At 34.3% G+C, this 23,739-nt stretch overlaps 1 protein-coding gene across 5 annotated transcripts; it reads right to left on the bottom strand.

Moving 5' to 3' along the window:
* Window positions 1–10,640: 10,640 nt before the first annotated feature.
* On the bottom strand, window positions 10,641–22,902 carry LOC145128515 (uncharacterized). 5 transcript variants are annotated; one of them, XM_079063308.1, is made up of 11 exons: window positions 22,187–22,902; window positions 14,787–14,929; window positions 14,621–14,702; window positions 13,696–14,543; window positions 13,495–13,589; window positions 13,224–13,372; window positions 13,090–13,137; window positions 12,884–12,991; window positions 12,704–12,794; window positions 11,989–12,019; window positions 10,641–10,936 (listed from the first exon to the last, which is right to left on the bottom strand). In XM_079063308.1, the coding sequence occupies exons 1-4, from the start codon at window positions 22,315–22,317 to the stop codon at window positions 14,390–14,392; spliced, it is 510 nt and encodes a 169-aa protein (XP_078919434.1). In that variant the 5' UTR covers window positions 22,318–22,902; the 3' UTR covers window positions 10,641–10,936; window positions 11,989–12,019; window positions 12,704–12,794; window positions 12,884–12,991; window positions 13,090–13,137; window positions 13,224–13,372; window positions 13,495–13,589; window positions 13,696–14,389. The 5 variants fall into 5 exon arrangements, 3 of the variants coding, with proteins under 3 accessions (XP_078919434.1, XP_078919433.1, XP_078919432.1); XM_079063307.1 differs by having other exon boundaries at window positions 13,495–14,543; XR_013716962.1 differs by having other exon boundaries at window positions 13,224–14,506.
* Window positions 22,903–23,739: the final 837 nt, after the last annotated feature.

Genomic DNA, 23,739 nt, shown 5'->3' with positions numbered 1-23,739 from the left:
GAGTTCGAAACCCCAAGTGGAGGAGAACTAACTATATGGGAGAAGGAACCATGATGGGTCCAGGGTTATGCTCAATCGACTTAGGGCGGTCTGGATAGACTGCAGGCCCATCGGGGCAAACCAGTCAGGCCGAAGGTTCAGAGAATGGTCCAGATAGGCTGAAGGCCCGGAGAGGCGGTCCAGACATGCTGAAGGTTCTGAGAGTGGTCCAGATAGGATGAAGGCTCGGTGAGGCGGTCCGGTCATGTTGAAGACTGTGTATGTACTTTGTTAGATTTATTTCGGGTATTGAGCATGTTGCTTGGTGACAACAACCCGTAGGACTATATGTTACTTATGCTAGCTGATTATAGAATGTCCTTGGGGATTGTCGGTGGTTATGAATGAGAGCTTGGAAACTCTTGGGGTAGCAACTTGTTTTACAAGTGGATAGTGTATGGTGAGGTTTCAGTACTTTGGCACTTGTTGATGTTGTGAACGACATGGATTAGGCCTTCTTAGGCAATGAAGGAGGTGAGTATCTCCAGGATGGAGTGTTGGGCAACTGAAGTGACGACAGCAGTGTCGATAGGTTATCGGGAGCATTCCAGTCATGACCTGAGGGCCGGAGAGGGCATACCAGACTCATGCTGTGGACTCAGAAGCAATCCAGACCTATGCTGAGGACCATGTAAGGGTATTCCAATCATAGGCTGTGGGCATAGAGATTATGATGGTTATGTCTCTTGTTAGAGCGCGTTCGGAATGGATGTATTGTTGAGATTCGGGTGGGTTGTCCTCGGTTGTGGCAAATCAGAGGATTAAGGATGAGACGCAAAGATAGATCCTTGGATCTCAAGTTATAAGTAGACCTGAGTTATGTTCATAGAGGTATTCTAATCTAGGTTATTCCATCTTGAGGATGACCGGACCCTAGGATTGATTGGACCTGACATGCTTGGTAATCCAACCCGAGGGTTGATTAGGCCAAACACGTGTGTGATACGAGGGTATTCCATCCTAGGGATGAATGGATCCGTCGTAGGCATGCCTGGTATTCCAGCCCAAGGCAGATTGGGCCAGGTATGAGTGTTCATGCTAGTTAGCTGGTTGTGTATGTGAGTTGTTTCGGGAGCTAAAGGACGCATTATCCTGTCAGCACAGGGATGATTCGCTTCATGAAGGAAGGGGGATGATGAGTCCCCAATTCTTCGAGTCGTCAGGATTATTGCCAGGATTGGCAAAGTGGCAGATAGATTAGGCCTTTTGGAGGAGCTTAGCCGGATTATGGCGATTTCCATCATTCACAAGTTGCAAAAGTGCGTGTAGAACGGGAATGTTGTGGTATCATTGGGTGATACTTAGGTTGATGCATGCTGAAATTAAGTTGAGAGATAGGTGGTCGTCTTGGAAAGGAAAAGTAAGAGTCCTGTACAGAGAAGAGTTACCTTGGAAAAGGTACAATAGCAGTGCCTGGAGGGATTTGAGTTGACTGGGAAGCCGGAGGTTGCAGTGTGAGGGCATTATCCGAATTTATGCACTGCAGCAGGCTTCGAGGACAAAGCCTAGTTTAAGTGGGGAAGAGTTGTAACATCCCGATTTTCCAATATAAGTTTAAAGCTTCTAGAGTCATGTTTCAAGGGTGACTCGACGAGTTGGAAGGCCCAACTCGCCGAGTAGAGACCAAATCAGCTGCGTGGGTTTTAGACCCTACTCGACGAGTTGGAGGACCCGAATCGACAAGTAGGTGCTGGAAAGTGAAAAACCTAATTTTTAGGGTTTGCACCCTATTTAAAGGCCCTTAACTTTCCTCCTCAGCCTCCCTTGTCACCTTATCGTCCAGAGGAACCCTAATAGCTAGCTAGCCTCTATTCTTGAGTGTGTGAGACCAAAAGAGAGTGTATTGGAGCATTTATTGAGGAGTTCAGAGCTTGGAACAAGGAAGAGCTTGTGGATCCAGCCTTTCCAGTGTTGTGACAACAAGATTGAGGTATAAAGCTACCACCTTTACATTTCATTGCTTAGATCCCCTTTTTGGTAAAAGAAATGGTCATTTCTAGGGCAAGGGATCACATTTGGGTTTGAGCTTGTCACAAGGGCATAGTTTCAGATCTTGACTTCCCAAGGCCTTATGGACATAAAGCCTCAAGCTTTAGCCCTCCTTCATGTCCAAAACCTTCTCCTAATGCTAGTTATGAGTGTTTTAGCTTCATAGAACCTTGCATGCACGTAAAGTAAGCAACTTTACGTGATAAAAACACCCTAGGAGCTTATATCTACTGTTTGGAGCTTTGGAGCAGCTTAAAATCGTCTGAATGAGTGATGGGCTGAATGGGACTCGACGAGTTGCATGGTCGACTCGACGATTCGGTTGAAGATTTTCGTATTGGTTTTTGCATGGACTCGGCGACTCAGTAAGAAGACTCGACGAGTCAGTTAGGGTTCTTCCCGACATTTAGACATGCGTAGACTCGACGAGTTGGTGGGAAACTCGGTGAGTTGACTCAGGGTTTTCGCGGTTTTCTGAGTTTTAGAGGAACTCGACGAGTCAGTAGTTGGACTCGACGAGTTGGGTCAACATGGACTGTTGACCTTGACTGTTGACTTGGACTTTGACCAAGGTTGACCATGTTTGACTCTTGAGGGTATTTGGTAAATGAGTATTTATGGAAATGGATCATTGGTGGTTATATGTGTTGGAGTTTGGGGCAGTATTTCAGGAGCGTGATTTCGTGGTTCAGTCGGCATTGCAAGGTGAGTTATCCTCACTATACTAAGGGATCTAAGGAACCAAGGCCGACCCATTGGATTTGATATCCCAGTAATTGATTACGTGTTGATTATGAGATGATTATACATGCTAGTTTGCTATGCCAGTTAGGTAGATCTGTAGGACTACCTGTGTTACTGCTTGATTATCTGTATGTGCCATTAGCTATATATGTAGACATGTTGTGTGGGTAGGGTTAAGGTTGCACTGTCTCATGTTGATTATGAGATGATTATACATGCTATTTTGAAATCATTTTTGTAATAACTAATGGCTTTTGGATGTTTGAAAAAGTTTTAAATTGGCTTGATTTTTATGGGTGTTACACGATGATTGAGTTGTTTGATGAGTGGTACGTCGTCGTGTCTGAGGCTGCTGCTGCTGCAGCTACCATAGTTATTGTTACGGGGGTTTAGAGGAGAGGTTCATTCCAGTACCAAGACTTCAGCAACATGAAGCCCGAGGAGTTCGAATGGGTTATGAGATGGATTTTTGATGTGGAGGGATTCTTTTTCACTTGTTCCTGTCTGGAGGACTGGAAGGTCAAGTGCGCCCTGAACCTTCTTTGTCTAGGCACGAAGGACTTGTGGACCCTGGTGATTGGTTCTTATACTCCAGAGCAGAGGGTTGATGTTACTTAGGTGTAGTTTCTGGAGATGTTTCGCACGGAGTATATTCCCTTGGTAGAGAGAGAGAGGGAGATAGATAGGTTGGATCAGGAGTATTTGGCACTGAGGTATACGTCATATTCGGTAACTGAGTTCACCAAGATGTTTACTGTGAGAGCTCTTTTCTATCATGAGTATTCTGCCTCGAAGCAGACCAATGGCGTGGTACTTGAGAATTCTCAAGACTGAGTTTCAGAAGCTTGTGTCTACCCAACGTTACAGTACCCTCTCCGAGCTTCAGGATTCTGTACGGAGGCGGGAGATTGAGATTGAGATCCATACGAGGGACGAGAGGCAGGCTCCGGTGCAGCCACAAACTGCAGCAAAGCAGTTCAAGCCCGATGATTCATGATCTGGAGGTTATAGGGGTCGTACTTGTGGCAAGTGCGGAAAGAAGTATGAGGGTCTTTTTCGATCATCTAGTGGTTGCTACAAATATGGAAAAGAGGGGCATTTTATGAGGGATTGTCGCCAGTAGGCCCCAGTACCTGACTACTTTGAGGATTACAGATGGAAGAACGTGGAGATCTGAGGCAATGAAGGCCAGGGGTCATGCCTTTCAGCTCATGACAGAGGAGGCTAGGGCGGCATCATACGTTGTTACTGGTATGTTTTCATTTATAATTTTGTAAAGTTATTTTATTGTATGCTTATGATTGTATTTCTGTGAGGTACCTTCTTGGTGAACTCCTTTCTTGCTCTTGTGCTTTTTGACTCAATTGCAAGTCGGTCCTTTGTGTCTCAATCCTTCAGTAATAGTTTTGATATGTCTTTTGGAGAGTTGGAGTGCCTGTTGCGAGTTTCCATCGCCAACGAGCATGGGGTTTCTGCATCCCATGTTTTTTAGGATTGTAACTTTTAGATTTTCGGGGTGTCTTACCCAATCGATTTGATCCCTATCCATATGGGGTATGTTTGCGTGATAGTATGGATGGACTGGTTGAGCAGGTTTGGTGCCATGCTATATTGTGAGGGGCAGCGGGTGGTGGTTCGAACCCCAAGTGGGGGAGAATTGACTATTTATGGTGAGGGTACCAGGGTTGGATCATCCTTTTGTTTTGTTGCTAGGGCTCGACAATATCTACAACATGGGTGTATGAGTTATCTTGCGTATGTGGTTGACCCTCAGGTAGAGAAGGGGGTTTCGATTTTGGATGTACCTATAGTCAGAGAGTTTCCAAATGTATTTTTGGAGGAATTACCTGACATGCCTCCCATAAGGTAAGTGGAGTTCATGATCGATCTGATCCCTGGTGCATCGCGATTGCTAAGGCGTCGTACCGATTAGCACCAACAGTGATGCAATAGTTTTCCTCTCAACTTTAGGAGCTATTGGGCAAGCAGTTAATCAGACCGAGCAGTTCACTTTGGGGAGCGTCGATTTTTGTTTGTTAAGAAGAATGATGGTTCACACCGGATGTGTATTGATTACCGAGAGTCGAACAAGTTGACAGTGAATAATTGTTACCCACTTCCACGTATTGATGAACTCTTCGATCAGCTGCAGGGTGCATCTTGGTTCTCCAAGATCAATTTGAGGTTAGGGTATCATCATATGAGAGTCAGGGAGGAGGACATGGAGAAGACAACGTTCCAAACTCGTTATGGTCATTATGATTTCGTGGTGATGCTGTTTGAGCTTACCAATGCACCGGCGACATTTATGGATTTGATGAATCAGGTATTCTGGCCGATGCTCGACCGATTGGTCATTGTTTTTATCGATGATATCTTGGTCTACTCCAAGACCAGGGAACAACAGGAGGAGCACCTTCGAGAGCTGCTGGGAGTTTTGAGGAGGGAGAGGCCTTATGCCAAGTTCTTGAAGTGTGAGTTCTGGTTATAGGAGGTCTAGTTCTTGGGATACCTCATTAACTAGAAAGAGATTCTGGTCGACCCGGCCAAGATTGAGGCAGTTATGTAGTGGGAGGTCCCGAAGTATCCTTCGTAGATTAGGAGTTTTATGGGTTTAGTAGGGTATTATCGAAGGTTTATTCAGGATTTCTCCAAGGTTGTTGTGCCTCTCACTCGTTTTGACGAGGAAGGGCATGGATTTTCGTCGGGGGACTGAGCAGCAGGCTGCGTTCGAGACGCTGATACGGATATTATGTGAGGCCCCAGAGTTCACCCTCCCGGAGGGTGTGGAGGATTTTATTGTGTATTATGATGCTTCTATAACCGGTTTAGGGGCAGTACTCATGCAATGAGGGAGAGTTATTGCGTATGCTTCTAGGTAGCTGAAGCCTCACGAGGTTTGGTATCAGACGCATGATCTGGAGTTGGGGGTATTAGTGTTTTCCCTCAAGATTTGGCGACACTATCTAGATAGGTTCCGATGTACCATCTACACAGATCACAAGAGTCTGAGATATCTCATGGATAACCCGAATCTGAATATTAGACAATGTAGATGGCTTGACGTGGTCAAGGATTATGACTGTGAGATTCTTTATCACCCGGGGAAAGCGAATGTGGTCACTGATGCTTTGAGCCGCAAGTTGGCTATCACATCTGTTCTGGGATTATGTATGAGGATTTCTATCGATTCGCCGCTTATGTATTTGATCAGGGAGGCTCCGTCCGGGGAGTCAAGAAGGAAAATTGGAAGCAGGAGAGAATTTAGGGTGAGATTGACAGGTTTTCTATCGATAGTCGCGGTTTGTTGACTTGGTGTGGTTAGGTTTGTGTACCAAATTTTGGCGTGGTCAAGCAGACTGTGATGGAGGAGGCACATAAGTCCATATTTTCGATACACCCTGGAGCCACAAAGTTGTATTAGGATTTGAGACTTAGTTACTGGTGGTCGTGAATGAAGAGGGAGATAACCGGGTACGTTGAGAGGTGCTTGACCTATCATATGGTCAAGGCTGAACACCAGAGGCTGCAGGGAAAATTGTAGCCTTTGGAGGTTCCCATATGGAAATGGGAACATATCACAATGGATTTTATCTCCAAGTTACCTATGAAGGCTAAGGGGTTTGATGCGATATGGGTCATTGTGGATTGTATGACCAAGAGGGCCCACTTTCTAGCTATTCGGGAGAGCTCCTCAGTCGAGAAATTGGCCGATATATATATATATATATATACATATATATATATATATATATATATATATATATATATATATATATATATATATATATATATATATATATATATATGCGTGAGATTGTTTCTCGTCATGGTGTTCCATTTTCCATTGTATCTGATCGAGATGTGCGATTCACTTCTCGATTTTGGCAGAGGTTCCACAAGGAAATGGGTACGAGATTGCACTTTAGCACTGCTTATCATCCGCATATTTACGGCCAGAGTGAGCGGACCATCCATATGCTCGAGGATATGTTGACTGCACGTGGTATAGATTTTGGTGGCAATTGGGACTCCTACCTTCCTCTGGTTGATTTTCTTACAACAACAACTATCACTCTAGTATTGGTGCGCCGCCTTTTGAGCTTCTTTTTGGGAGGAAGTGTCGTACCCTAATTTGTTGGGGGGGGGGGGGTCGGTCACAAGTTTATGCGAAGGACCGATGTGTTCCTTTAGAAGACAGAGCTTATCCAACAGATCAGACAGAGGTTGTAGACAACTCAGAGTTGACATAAGAGTTATGTTGATAGACGTCGATCAGATTTGGAGTTCCAGGTCGGTGGTATGGTTTTACTGAAGGTATCACAACTTGGAAGGGTGTAATATGCTTTAGGAAGAGGGGTAAGTTGGGGCCCCGATTCGTCGATCGTTTCGAGTAGTTGCCAGGATAGGCAGGGTGGCCTATCGACTGTATCTGCCAGAGGAGCTTAGTCAGATTCACAATACCTTCCATGTTTCTCATCTTCAGAAGTGTGTGGCTGATGATTCAGTAGTGGTTCCTTTAGACGATATCCGGGTTGATGATCGCCAGTACTATGTTGAGAGGCCAGTGGCGATTTTGGATAGGAAGACGAAGGAATTGCGCAACAATGGGGTCCCATTAGTCAAAGTTTAGTGGCAGCATCGGAAGGGTTCCGAATGGACTTGGTAACCTGAGGCAGAGATGTGGGAGCACTACCTAGAGTTATTCACAACACCAAACTTCGAGGATAAAGTCTGATTCAAGTGGGGGAGAATTGTAACACCCAGACATCATATATTTTCCTTCTTGGAATCAAAGTATAAGTTTGTTGCAAAAATGGTCCTTACGCCATGTGTACTTGGGGCTTACGCATGGCGTAACTCATTAAAAGGAACATAAAATCATGTGAGTACTTCGTGCGTACTCATAGTGTACACAGGGCGTACTAGGCTGGTGAGAAAACCCTAATTTTGAGGGTTTGAACCCTATTTAAGCAACTCTCATAATCCCTCCCACCTCCAGCCTCCGTCCTCCTAAATCGATCCATTGCAAACCCTAGTGTTCATTTGTGAGTTTTTGAGCCATTTGTGTGTTTGGTGTCCATCCTTGAAGGAAGAAGATCTTTAGAGTGATTTTGGAAAGCTTCAAGCCTTGTATATCTAAATTTTTTACCTTGCAAGCAACCTCCAGAAGGTATAAAGTTATGAAATTGATGAAATATTCCTTAGATCTTGCTAGTTCTTAAGTTTTTATGCATTTTGGTCCCATAATCTTGGTATTCATGAGTATGGGTTACTCTAAACAAAGAGTTGTCCTTTTAGATGTTTTTGAGTGCTAGGAACCATAAAAATGTGATCTTTGTCCCTTTCTTCCCTCCATGCATGAGTTATGATGCTTGGATTTGTGTATTAAGTTAGGGTTTTTGATTTTGGACTCCTTCTAGCCATGCAAAGTCATAAAGTTGGAAACTTTATGACTTAGAATGATATTTGGGACTAGATCCAAGTTATGGGTGTGAGATCTTAATGGAATAAGCACTTAAAGAAGAGTGTGTTACGGATGTAAGTACGTCAGACATACCTTAGAGTACACAACACATACTGATAAAGAGCCTCGTAACCAGGGAAGGGTCTCACTACGCGGTGCATAGTGACTAAGTACGCAGGGCGTACTCAGCCTGTATCGACCCTTTGACTTTTTGACTTTGACAATTGACTAGGAAGTTGACCAAGTTTGACTTGGGGGTATTTTTGGTAATTTGAATGGTAGTTGGAGTTTAGGTCACTATTTATTGTATAGTTGACTGGTAGGGACATTATTTGGAGCAATGATCTGTTCAGCTATATTCTGGACTGTGAGGTGAGTTTTCCACTCTGTACTTATGGGTTGAAGACACCAATGTCAACCCACTAGATTATGTATCCTGGTATATTAGATGATGTTATGCTGGTTATATGATAGACTGGAAGATCTGTATGATTACTTGTGTTCACTGGATATGTGTTAGACTGGTAGATTTGTATGATTACATATACTTGTTGGTTATTGATTGTAATTGTATATGTCGACATGTTATGGTTTGTTAGGTTGAGGCGGTCCTACTTTGTGCTGAAGGCCAAGATACCCGGGGGCAGTCCAGATAGGCCGTAGGCCCTACGAGGCGGTCCAGTCAGGCCGAAGGACCAGAGGGCGGTCCAGATAGGCTTTAGGCCCTACGAGGCGGTCTGGTCAGGTCGAAGGCCCATAGAGCGGTCCAGATAGGCTGTAGGCCATGCAAGGCGGTCTAGTAAGGCTGAAGGCTCATATATGCATCTTGTTATCTATTTGGTTGTGTGTGGTACTTTGGGGGAACTCACTAAGCTTTTGCTTACAGTTTGGTTGCTATGGTTTCATGTACTTCAAAGGATAGGGGCAAGGCGAATGCTTGATTGTGCACATCCTCCCAGATTTTTATGAGATTTTGATTTTAGGATACTATGATTCATGTTTATGACTTTTGGAAACTATGTTTTGTAAACACTTATGGTTTTTGGATTGATTTTAAAAATGAAAATTTTACCTTGATTTTTGGGATGTTACATAAAGAGGACATTTGCACACCGTTTTAGGTCGTCGTACAAATCGTCACTTTTTTTATGTAAAACTAACGTGAATGTGTGAAGTCTTATGTACAATGGTGACTCATTTTCAATAAACTGTCATGGAAACAATCATGTGAATTAGTTTATGACCCTTAGTGATGAGAAAAATGAAAACCGAGACGACCTGCTTTTCAAAAACCGACGCCATAACGCACTTTTGTACTAGTTTTATGATAATTAATGGTACTAATGACACTAGTTGATTAATAATGATATATATATATATATATATATATATATATATATATATATATATGTCATATTGGTAGATTATGTTGGTAGAGTTTTGAGAATTATGGGTGATTGTCTCGTAGATTAAAGGCTTAAAAAAGATTGCATGTGGATATATCATATCAAGGGATATGATGTCAAGATGCATGTGAGATGTATACAATTATTTCAAGTTTTCTACCAGACTAAAATCGTATTGATATTATCATTATTTTATTGACATTATTATGATGTTCATTTTTTGGTATTATCTAATTTACAGAGTCTTATAGAATATTTGAATTGTAATGGAGATGTAAGATGATGATATATTTCTAGAATGTTGTTTGTTATCTTTCTTAATCCCTTATAAAATGGTTGGATTTGATATCTTGAGTCACAATGAGTGTTAGACTATTTTTTTTCATTCGTAGAAACATATAAAGAAAAAACCAAGGCAAGAAAGATGCGAACCCCATCAATGTTTCGAGAGTTCTCTTGCATCTAGCAAACTTCGAACATTTATATGTATGAACTATTCACACTGTTATTGAGTGATGCGAACACTCTTAGGTTAACCAAATATTACTTTTCGTGTAAGTTATGAGATTTCCACTCATTTTTAGCTTAATTATATATTTATATTCTTATTTGTAAATATTCAACTAATATGTTTTATTTTCATTAAAAAGTGTTCAACATTATGCCAAAACTTTTTCAAAATGAATAAAAACATATTCCTTTTTAACTTATATTTTTTAATTAGTAAGTACTCAAATTAATATAGTATAAGTTATGAATATTGAAAAATTCAATAGGTTTTAACTAAATGTTTTTTACTAATGACTTTTCATTTATTAAGATATTAAATTAATTGCCGCAAATATCATTCATATTATTTTATTTTATTTATATAAGTTTTAAACATGTGTTATTTTATAAGAAGTTAAGTAATATTATTTTAGAATAATAATTATTTTTTACAATATTAATTGACAATGTTTATTTCATAATTTATAACAACTAGAAAAGTGTCCCCCGCTTTGCGGGGGTCGGAAGCCATCAATGTCGTTTTTCCGGAATCCTTCAATGTTGGTTTTTTTTATGCGCTACGGACATTGGTTACATAGGTAAGGCATACAAAAAGATGTTAGTAATAGACATAATGTTCAAAAGATGGGTCTTCATTCTAGGCTTCTTTTTTTAAGATTTCTTTCACCTCCTGATACATGCACATTCAGAGGCAGTGTATGGTATTCTCATCTGTTTTGCTGGATGGTGACAGTAGGAGTTGTACATTAATCACCTCTTTCAGGCGAAATTCTGCTGCAGCCTACAAGAAATAGTAACATACTTTCGTTACTTTATTTGTTATAACATGTTGCTTTAAAGTACAATGCGTTAGGAAGAAAAAAAATAGAGAAAGTAGAATGTTGTAAATGGAAATCTGACATGACTCTTGTTATGTTAAAACTGGTGAAATATATATTTTGGAATGTAAGGGTAAAATTGTCATTTAGTCTCTTATTCAGACACTTAAAAAAAAGAAACTGGTTTTATGTATACATTACTCTGTCATTTCGTATCCAACCACTTTACTGAGATAGATACAAGATGTAGAGTAGAGGTTTTTTCTTTTTTCACCTCATCAGGTCCTGTATAGATGAAGTAAAGCAGTTGAATGGGTAATGATGTTTGTAAATTTCTTTTCTACCTTGAATGAGACTAAAACTGTCTATACTCACCATTTATAGCACTGTACTTTCCAATTTACCATTTTATGTAAGAAAATAGTTTTCTACATATGATTTGCAACCACATTTCATTATAAGACCAAAGCATGATTGTTGCATAAATTGGTAAACCAAAAAGTACAACATTGTTGAATAAATGGTAAAAATGTAAATCATTGTTGCATTAATTGGGAAAAATGAAACATTATTACATAAATAAACATTTGACCAGTGTATGTGATTGTTTTATGTAATTTCTTACCCATAATAGCAATGTACTTACATTTATTACCGATAATAGCAATATACTTCATTTTTTACTTATAAATTATAATAAGAACATACTTATGACGGTGATTTTTCTTGCAATTTCTGCCCATTTTAGTCATTGTTTCAAGTTCTTTTTGACCGGAATTGAAACAAAACCATGAAATAAGGTTCAAAATTGAAAAACGTTTTGATTTGGACTATACACAACAAACATAAGAAAGAATAGCGACCGTTTTTGTATTTTACTCTAGTTTTTAACTGAATTTGAAAAAGTGACTTTCCTAATAGAAGACCGGTATCTAAAATGAAAAGAATTAATAAAAAAAGTTATTTTAATAAATTTAAAAAATATAATTTGAAAGAAAAAACATGAAACACTTACTAAATGGGTCGGAACTTTCAAGTCTTGTTCCCTGCATTTAAAAATTCAATGAAAGAGAATAAAGTTAACATTTCTTTTAATCAATCTGATCTATTTTGTGACTTTGATATATTATATATATATATATATATATATATATATATATATATAATATAGTTTTGGTTCCTTTAGAATACATAGGCTTCACGTTCACAGGCTTAAAGTTCTCTATGTCACGTTAAATAGCAAGAAGCACAGGTAATTGCTATAAAGATTTATGAACCTATAACTGCTCCGACATTGACACATAGTGGACACTTTTGCCCTTACTTGAAAGTTGAAAGTAATTGCTATAATGATTTTATATTTTCGTTATGGTAATGCAATGCTAGAGGTCGGAAATCAGGTTGTTTCTGATGATGAAAGAAAAAGTAAAAGGAAACATCATATAGTTTCCATAATCCTGTACACTAATGTATTTACTTTATTAGAAATTAAGTAGATTAAGAACAGATAGAAAGATTCGTTATATTGATATCCAGCTCATTAAAGATCACCAATATTGAATTTTACAACTAAAAACCGTTGTTTCAGGGATCAAACATCAACGTGAAGCTTCTTAATTGGCTGGGAATCGAAGAACATAAACAAGGCTTCATTTTTCTTCAAGGTTTTTTTTTTTTGTGAAAAATATTAAGAAGTGTAGCAAAAGGTGTGATAGAGGGTAGAACGGTACATGAAATTGAGAGTGCAACTGTGCAACGAAGATATTCTACAGACTTCAACATCCCTTCTTTCTTCACAATTTGACTATTGAACTCTAAAAACTTTAAAACAAAATCAATTAAAGAAGCTAATCAGTAGTTAAAATGATGAAAGCATCAAAGATGTATTTTTCATGTCTATTTTATCAAACCTTAAATTTGCAACCGCCATCTACATCTATGGCTTCTGGTGGATATTCTACCAACAAATAACATCCAAGAACATCTGCTCTTTTTGTTTCAACACCCTTCAACATAAACTTTACAAAAAGAAATTTGTGAGATTAAAAACAAATCCCTTTATATATATAAAAGAAAAAAAGTCAAATTGTAAAAGGATTAGTTAGAACGAACCAACCTGTCATTGAATGAATTCCATAGTCGATATCAGTCCTTCAATATTGTTCTGCAATTATGTAACCAAAATTAATAAAATTAAGAATATAAAATTTCAGTTAGAATAATAATTGACTTCAAAATACATTATCATACCTTTTGTTTGCATCATCATCAGGTCCATTAACTTCTTAACTACAATACTATGGAGCTACTATATCCGACTGGACTGCGTTGCTCTACCAACCATAAAAAAACACTTACAACTTCAAACGAAAACTTCACCGTAAGCATCTACACACAAACTATAAACCAATTTTTTCAAGTTGAACATCTTGATATCGTTGATAATAGCTGTTAAGAAATGGTATAAGGTCTTGACAAATGTAATAGATAAAAAGGAATTAATAATTAGATTGAAAGTTACGGTTGAATTCCGGGCTTCTTCTCGAATAAGCTGAATAGAAAACCAACTTTACTCTGTTTCCGCCAGTGTTTTGTACGACATGCAGTTACATACGCCTGAAAAAAAAGTAATTTATTGGATAAAGAAGAAAGAAGAAGGTAGAAGGGAAGTAAAAGATGTGTCAGGATAAGAAGCGGAGGTGACGAAAGGGGATTGACCTACTTGCATCATCGGGTGACCACGGTGTTTACTATTTTACTTCTCAATCCTTCCACAATATTCCTTTTATCCCTCTTCCAAATTCCACCGAACAATATGAATAATATTCCTTTTATCCTTCCACTAAGTTTATTGTCAAAAACATATGTTCATATGTCTTCTACAATACAAAAGCTTCTTTTTAAAAATAATCTATTTTTTTGTTGTTGAAGCACACGTCATATTTCTGAAAAAAAAATGTCGGATCTTTTTTTTATGTATAAAAGCTAGTAAAATTGTGACTTATGTAATTAATCAAGCTGAAGTGTCATTCAGGCATTTCATCGAGCATCTAAAGTGCGATTGGGTTTTCTACTAAACTCATATGTATAAGATGATAATAGTATTCCACGATGCAAACCATAATGTATAAACAGCAGAAAATGTTTTAGCAGAGTTACCAGAGTCAATTAATGCGAAATTTGAAATGAATAAAGCATGAAAGTGGAAAAAATTACGGCTGAAGTGTACCTGAATCAAGTTCCTGGGTGCTTGCTTGTGTCAGAATTATTGTTCTTCGCAGATAAGATTCATCATCGCCTCAATCTGGTAAAGAAGAATCAAAATCGGAACCCATCAAACAAATCAGAAATGAAATACATCATGGCGTCAATGATGGTAAAGAACAATGGAAATCGGAACACATCATAGGAAGCAATCAAAGCCGGAGGTTTGTCATCAGGTTCTTCTCCACCGGTGAGAGGCTGGGAAAGACGGAGGCGGTGAAAAGGCGGCGTCTGAAGCTTTGAGAATGGTCGTGACCAAGGTGAGTATTCTGAAACACGCCTTGTAGGAAGTAAGCAGTGAAGCCGCTATAGAGTTACAGTAACCCTATGATCGGTTACTCCATCTCTGTTATCAGAAAAAAAAAATGGGAAAAAAACCATACCTGCGGTGGAGATGAGTCGGTGGTGGGGCCGACGATTCTGAAACACTCTTTCTAGGGTAGGACATGGTGGAGGTTGATAATTCTAAGAAGAAGAAGAAACGAAGAGGGTGAGGCGAGAAGAGGAGAAAAGGCTGTGTATTTTGGGAGGAGGGAAAGAAGCAAAGACCTGTTGGTGGCATGCGGAGGCAACCGATTCCGCGTTCTATGCAAGAACCAAAGAGCTGTTGGTCGTTTGAGAGGAGCGAAAGAAAATCGGGAACATTGTAGAAGATACCGGATGAGAGAGACACTGGGGGAAGATAATGACGCCTTCAAACACAAACAAAAGGATATGAAGAAATTAATTAAAGAAGTACAGGGGCCGGATATGTAAATGAAGGGACCAAAGGTGGACAAAATGTGCCAATTTTACTGTTCTTTTCCTCCACAATTTTAATATATATATATATATATATATATATATATATATATATATATATATATATATATATATATATATATATATATATATAATAATGACTTAAATATTTTAACAAATTATTAAGATATTAAATTTAGTACGACACATATCATTCATATTATTTTATTTTATTTATAGAAGTGTTACACTTATGTTATCTTATAAGGATTAAAGTAATGTGGTTTAAGAATAATAATTATTTTTTACAATTCTAATAGAAAGTGTTTATTTCATAGTTAATGATATTAACTTAAATATTTTAAAGAAAATATGTTTGTTATTATTTATCTATATAAATATAATTTTGCGCAACACGCGATAATTCGCCTAGTATCTATATATCTATATATCTATTACAATAAATTCAAAATTTTTTGAAACCCATCTATTTGAAACTCTCACTACAACTTAAAAGTTTTTTACTTTATGTATACTTATGATTTCGAAGTTAAAGTAATTAATCATTACAATTCAGGAGTTTTTTTTAACTTATGAGTATGAATTGTTAATATTTTTTATTTTATGTTATTTATACGTGTTTAACTACATAAGTAGTATATAAGTAAGTTTTGTTAATAAAAAAATTCATGTATTTGAAAAGATTTTTCATTTAAATATGAAGAGTTACAAAAACGAGTTTTGCCGCATGCATCAATGGTTATTGCAACACAAATTTTTATTAAGATAATAGTGTTTCTATATATTAAATATATGTTGATTTCTATATTATTTTTGTATGATTTATTTAATAAGTTCTCTGATACAAATATTATAGTAGATGTTGTAGTGTTTTTATTTTATTAAAAGTTACTATCTTTTTATACTATGTGTTATATATATATATATATATATATATATATATATATATATATATATATATATATATATATATATAAGGATAGGTTATAATGTGGATGGACAACTATTGTGCAGACGTGTGGACGGTGCTATTCTATGATAATTACTAAGATAATAGGTTGTTTAGTAATGTGAATACGTTCAACCTCACACAACTATTGTCATTTTCATTCATTCTCACTAATTCTTATTCATTTTTGTTCTCACATATCGTTTTTCACTCATTGTCATTCTTACAGAATACGACTCAATAAACATTCTGACAGAATGATAATAATAATAAAAAAAATCTATAATAACCTTATAGTCGATTTAATTAGTGAAAATGAATGATAATGACAATAGTTATGTAAGATTGAACGTATTCACATTATCAAACAACATATTTTCTTCGTCATTCTCACAGAATAACACTGTTCACACGTCCGCACAATAGATGTCAATCCACATTTGAACATATATATATATATATATATATATATATATATATATATATATATACTCTCCATAAATTATCAAAAGTTTTAGTATTTATTTTATTATATTATTTGTTATTCGTTATATATAGAAATTAACATATGTTTTATATACAATTTACACATCTTAAAACGATATATAAAATCATCAATTAATGGTAGATACAACCAATTATTTAAAACTATTGCGTTTAATAACAGTATAAGTTAACTATAGGTTTGTGTTAATAACATTGATTTTTCATGTATAAATATTCAATAATAATCTCTTAAAAGTTATTATTTTATCTATATAATCCTAGTTGTATTAGATAACTTTTTATATTTTTTTTTGCTTATTATCTTTGTAAAAGTTGTATAAGACACTTTAGATTTATGTTTATTATTGTCGTTGAAATAACAATTTGGTATTTATTGTCTTGGATATTTTCTTCATTCTATATAGAAAAAATCTGAATTTTAGCAATCTTTCTATAATGACTTTTTTCCAAATGCTATTTTACGTACCAACAAATTAATGATGTAACTATGTCTCTAAATCATCCATATAATATGTCTCTAAAGATTATCCGTCTGAAATATGTATTAAAAATGATCCATCGGTAACGTCATAAGAAAATAACCACCAATGATTTTACTGACGGATAGTGGCAGATTTGCGGTCGAAATTTGCCCTTTTTATGTAGTAATGTATTATATATCTTCACCTTATAGAAATGGAAATCATTTACTACAGTACAAGCTATTGATCCAAAGTATTGATCACGCCATACTAACGTTGGAATCCCTCATAAATTGTAAATTTCCATTAGTATATCGATCCAACCCTTTCCCACATTAGTATCTAACCTCAAATCAACACATTCTAATCATCCAGATCCACTTCATTAGTCTTCTAAGGTAGTATCGGCCGTTTGATATTTATTCTTGCGTAGTAGGTTAATATCCTTTTCCTTAAGAGAATGCAATGTTAAACAAAGAAAACTCATATCATACATACTTATAAAGCTAGCATTTTTTCTTGAATCTCATGCATTTGAAACCCTATTTTTTAACTTCCTCAAACCACATTCATTTGAAACCCCATTTTTTAACTAATACAACTCAAAAGTTTTCTTAATTATGATTTAACACTCAAAAGTTTTATAACTTATATTATGTTTAATTAGCATTTAGTGAAAAATTTACTATAAAAGACCAATCTTTTGTGTCTTTTGTGTTTTATAAAATCTTACATGTAAGAAGGATTTGAAGATATTGTGATTCAAAAGTTTTCATATAGTTGAAGCATTCACGATCCAAATATGATGATTTGAAGAAATGAGTTATGTCGCATCGATGGTAATTGTAATATGATTTTTTCTTTCAACCAAAACAAATGAAGCTTTTCTATTCTTTCTTTATATTTAGTTTCTCATTTAATCTTTATATGTGATTTGTGTGTATTACTCAATCTTGAATGTGACTCTCCAAACATCAATGTTTTGCTTGGAATATCTTTCTGATTCTTCTTTTTCAAGAAAAATATTTTGATTGCAGGTTAGTGAAGAATTGTCATCAAGTTTCTATGGTTGAATGGTGTTAAATGAAGAAAGAAGATTCATAAAATGGATATATGTTTTTTTGTTTGAGCAAAGTTGACAAATGTTAGTTTTTTCTTTTGATTTAAATGTATGTTATGTAACATCTTTATTTATATATTCAACCACCCAATGCTCTTATTTATTTGATTGTAGTTTTTCTATTTTGATTATGTTTATTTTCTATTATTTTTTTGTTGGGTTATCCTACACAACATATTTAAAAGACAATATTTAAAAGATAACATAATTTTGAACATTTGATATGTCATTATGATAGACTTATCATGATATGTTCTTCATATGAAAGTAATTTATCCATATTACTACGACAAGAATTACATATGACAATTACGAAAATATATATATATTATATGTGATTTGTTTAACATGTATATGCACATATGTATGTTATAAATTTATAATTAAATATCTTTATGTTTAATAATTGAAGGGATTAAAATGATGCATCAAAACCAATTATTTAGACGAATATAATAATAATAATAATAATAATAATAATAATAATAATAATAATAATAAATATACATTTCCAAGTACCGCATTCATTTGAAACTCACACTACAACTCAAGAGTTTTCTAACTTATGTATATTTATTAGTTACAACTCAAGAGTTTTTAACTTATGATTATTAATTAGTAATCACTAATAACTTTTTATTTTCCTTTCTTTTATAAGGTTGTAAAGTTTTGCTCATTAAAAACATTAATGTATTTGAAGAGATTTGTGATTTAAATATAAAGAGTTAATATAAATGTTATCATAGATGTTTTAGTGTTTTTATGTTATTAAAAGTTATAGTGTTTATTTTTCATATTTTTTATTATTCGTTGTATATATATATATATATATATTTTTAATACAAATGTTATAATAAATGTTTTTCTATTTTTATGTTACTAAAAGTTGCAGTTCATATTTTTGTTCATATGTTTTGTTACCCGTTATATTATCATTCATTTGATATATAATTTACACAATTTTAAACGGTTTATAAAATTATCAAATAATTCTATATATCACAATGACTTAAAAATTAAACTATAATGTTTAATAAAACTAATATGTTAACTATATGTTTGCTTTACTACTAACATTTTGTTTCAAAGTAGAAATATTAACTAATAATTTGGTAAAAGTTATTATTTCAACTATATAATTCTACTCTCGCGCAACGCGTGGGGATTCGCCTATTATCTTATAATATATGCATTTTTCTAAGCACTACATTGATTTGAAACTTATGTCTTTTCATATTTCGTTGTAATAATGATTTTTAATTACCATTTAAGAGTTTTATACTTAATGGTACTTATGACACTAATTGATTAATCTTGGTATATATATAATTCACATTGGTAGATTATTTTGGTAGGATTTATAATTTTTTGAGTGATTGTATGGTAGATTGGAAGCTTCAAACAAAATGATTTATGTGAAGAAAACAATTTTTTTTTCAAGGTCTATTTTAATATTATGCATGTTCGTCTTTCGAACAAAAACTTTGATTTGTTTTATTTAACGTTTTAACATGAATTTTCTTTTACATGTAATATTGTCTTATATATGAAAAAAGTAAGCGGAAGATGATTTTCTTCATTGTATGACAACTAACCGATGATGAACAAATCTGAGCACAATAAATGAAGAATATTTCATTAAGTTTGGAAAATAACTTAAGATGGATTTCTTTCTCTTTTCCAAAAAGATCAAGACAAGAAGCAAAATAAGTAAGGAAGACTTCGTGAAGATGGGTTATCTAGGTTATTGGTGACTAAAATGTTTGTGTGTATGTGTGTGTCTGTGTGTATATATATATATATATATATATATATATATATATATATATATATATATATAAACACATTTGTAACATCACATTTATAGTATATTTTTATTATTATTTTGAGTTATTATAATTGTATATAAAGATTAGACTTATGCATGTTATTATTTAAATATTTACACATTCAAGAGTTTTTAACATATGGTTATTAATATGTAATGTCTTTTATTTTCCTCTTACCTATACACATTATAACTATATTAGTAGTATACAAGTAAGTTGTGGTAGAAAAAATCATGTGTTTGAAGAGATTTGTGATTTTAAATATGAAGTGTCGAAAAAATGAGTTTTATCGCATCAATGGTTATTACAACACCATTTTGTTTTAGGGGATAATAATGTTTATGTATACCAAATGTATGTTGATTTCTATATATTTTTGTATGATTTATAAGGGTTTAATAAGTTTTGTTGATATAAATGTTATAGTAGATGTTGTAGAGGTTTTATATAATTAAAAGTTGTAGTTTTTTTTCCATACTATTTGTTATTCATTATATTAGATATTAGCATGCATTTATATACAAGCTACACAACTTAATACGTTTGATATAAAATTTACACAACTTAAAACGGTTTATAAAATTATCAATTTATAGTAGAAATAACCAATGACATAAAACCATGGTTATTCATAAAACGAACAGGGTAACTATATGTTCTGTTTTGCTAGTAACATTGGTTTTTCATATATAAATAATAAATTAAAGTTTGTTAAAAGTTATTATTTTAATTAAATAATTAAATGCTCGCGCAACGCGCGGGGATTCGCCTAGTACTATATTATAAAGGAAACATTTTTTCTTTCACCACATTTATTTGAAACTCCCAACTTTTCATATTTCCATATAATATACTTAATTTATTAACTTAAATATGTTTTTAGTTGTAAACATTATCATAAATGGAAGAATTTGTGACTTATCAATATGATATACTTAATTTGTTAACTTCAATATATAGTTAAATAAATAACCTACATTAATATATCAAATAAGCTTAAAAATTTAGTGTAAAATTTAAAACCTAAAGTAAAATATCAAACAATGTTTAAAAAAAATTCAATATATATTTTTTAACATAGTTAAAAGGAAAACATTAAATATAATAATAATAAAAAAACCTAAATTGATGAATCGAATTAACTAAAAGGTGTCTGAAAACTATATTGTAACAATATATTTTTAACATGTGTCGCGCAACGCGCGAGAATTCATCTAGTATATATATATATATATATATATATATATATATATATATATATATATATATATATATATATATATATATATATATATATATATATATATATATATATATATATATATATATATATATACTGTTACACAAACTCAAATGAACAAACAGTTGTATGTCCAACATGTTTAATTTGTTTAACACGGTTATTCGGGTTTTCCTCTCAATATTTCTGTCCATCTATCTCTCTCACACAAACACATATTCTTAGAATCCAAGTAAAACACGCCTAAAGAATATCATGGACATACAAAGCAATTACACACATATATATGCACAAAGGAAATCAAATAATTTACATGACGGGTGTTCAAGACAAACCGAGACATAACAGAAGCAGAAGAAAAGACCAACTTAAACCCAATATAGAGAAGAGAAAATTTTAATTAGGTGCATTCAAGTTTGGACCTTTTATTATACATACATTTTAGAGAGCTTCCGCTTTCAAATTCATAACAAATTTTACCATTCCGAAATGAACAAATAAATCTAAACCCCTCGATGATGTAGAAACATTCAAGTCTTTGTACACCATAAGCAAAACAATTAATAAAAGCTATATAAAAGCAAAAACACAAATATATGTAAAAGCATAAAAATATTTTCTAAAAAAAACTTGAATATATACAGTGTTATAGATTCTTTTCAATGAAAAATACATGGGTACCCAACACGGGTTGAGACTCCTTCATCACAACATGCAGTTTATGAATCTACATACCAAATAAACACCATGTTGCATCAATAGAAAACTTATTTCCTCGTATGTGGTTTCTCTTTCTAAAAAAGAGTACAAACCTGAAACCGAGATATCTAACTTTACTGTCAAGTTTGTAAAACCCTAAAAAATAACAATACTGACAATTGTTTAGCCAGGACACTTCACGTGTATAAACAACTCAGTTTGAATTGATACAATCCAAATATTCGTATCTTTTTTCAGGATAAATGTTTGTGATGGGAAATATATAGAATAAAAGAGTTCCATTGTCAAACACTGACACATCTACGTACATACACGCATGTGCGAATCGAATTTAACAAATGAGATCGGAAAGAATCCTAACCTTGTTTGTGTAAGGTAGGTCGTAGATCTAGCCGTTGTATTCTTGTATTGAATTGTGGTACAGTCAATTGATTTCTGATGCAGCATCATCAAGATTCTCATTTCCCAAAGATTTACATGTAGGGCAACCATGTGAATCTTGATGATGCCGCACCTGTAAACAATGACATTATTCTCGGAAAAGGGATGGCTTCAAAATATATGTTGATTTGAAGCTAGCTAGTTGAATTAGTTTAAAGAACCCTAAATCTATGAAAACGATTAAAGAAAGAAGGAAGAATACCCACAAACAATATACACAGAAGTATATGATTAATTAGTACTTGTTTGTCATGTTAGTTTTTGAAAATGGATTTTCTAAAAATTTATGAACCAATATTTTAAGTTGGTCTGCTTTCATAACTGAGGACGAGGTAAAATCGATGCTCAAATAAGAGAAAACACATAAAGATATATAAAAGGAAATAATCAAATGAAGGATGAAAACATGTACAATACAAAATAAAGAGGTTTTAAGAAAGGGGGTTTAACCAATTATAACTTGTTCTTTGGGAAGCTAAGATCTAGAGAAGAAAGCAGTAATTTGATGAAGGGTTTGGGCTGGGGAAGAAGATATATAGAACTGGGGGAGTGTGTGGAGAGTGGAGCCCATGTGAAGTGGAAACCAATTTGTGCGAGTAAATAGGATCTTTCGACTTCAAGGATTCTAGCTGGATATTAATGGTAATTACTAGCTAATTAATTAGAAAACGAGGTTCCGGACCTCTCTATATATCACCTAGTACCATGCATTAATTAACACATTAAAATCCTTAAATATATATAGCCTCAAATATCTCGTGCATCATTTCAATCTATTATTCAGAATTTGATCGATAAACTTGTCAACGGATCGACATTGCATCATTTGTCCGCGTTTTCAAAATATTCAAATTTTAGATTTCTATATTTGAGCGAATCGATAGGCATATATATTTACTGTATACTGAGTAACACAAGAACCGAAATATATAGTCACTGCTGAGTCGCTGTGGTCCTATAACAAGCAGATACAAATTAAAGAAAGAAAAGCATCCCTTTATTTGCTTTTTTTTGGCAAAGATCATGAAATCTTAGGTAGGACATAAAGGCTTTTAGGAAAAATAAAGTCTCATCGTACATATGATATAAAATGAATCACTGTACGAAAGGCTTGAAACCATCCATCGTGTTCAATATCATGTGACTCTCAATAATTACCACAAAAGTATATATGAGTGAATATAAATTGCAGGTTTTCCCTTGTGACAATTGGTGGGGCACGATGCGACCAATACATGTTTTTATTTTTGAAAGAAGGAACGAACGAGGTAAAAGTTCTTAGTAACACATGAATCTGCGGGTTGGTGTCTGAATCAACTAGTAGCTACCACAATTATTGTAGAAAGATAGTGGAGTACTACACGCAATAATTCAAGAGGCATTACGTTTGGTTGAAACCACAAATATATTTTTCTTCTTCATTCATGTGGCAGAAAGATTTCTGCAAACTAACCATTATGCATTAACCACTTG

The sequence above is a fragment of the Lactuca virosa genome, chromosome 8 (assembly GCF_052849685.1).
Source record: "Lactuca virosa cultivar CGN04683 chromosome 8, Lactuca_virosa_CGN04683_v6, whole genome shotgun sequence".
Lineage (NCBI taxonomy): Eukaryota > Viridiplantae > Streptophyta > Magnoliopsida > Asterales > Asteraceae > Lactuca > Lactuca virosa.
This window is presented reverse-complemented; position numbering and strand designations above follow the sequence as displayed.

Bases quoted from the DNA above. Each gene is read 5' to 3' on its own strand.
- LOC145128515 (XM_079063306.1), bottom strand. From the start codon at position 22,317: ATGGTTGCCCTACATGTAAATCTTTGGGAAATGAGAATCTTGATGATG. The intron at 14,703-14,786 runs GTCTTTGCTTCT...TCTTCTTCTTAG, and splicing joins CCTCCGCATGCCACCAACAG to AATTATCAACCTCCACCATG. The intron at 14,544-14,620 runs GTATGGTTTTTT...GTAACTCTATAG, and splicing joins CCGACTCATCTCCACCGCAG to CGGCTTCACTGCTTACTTCC.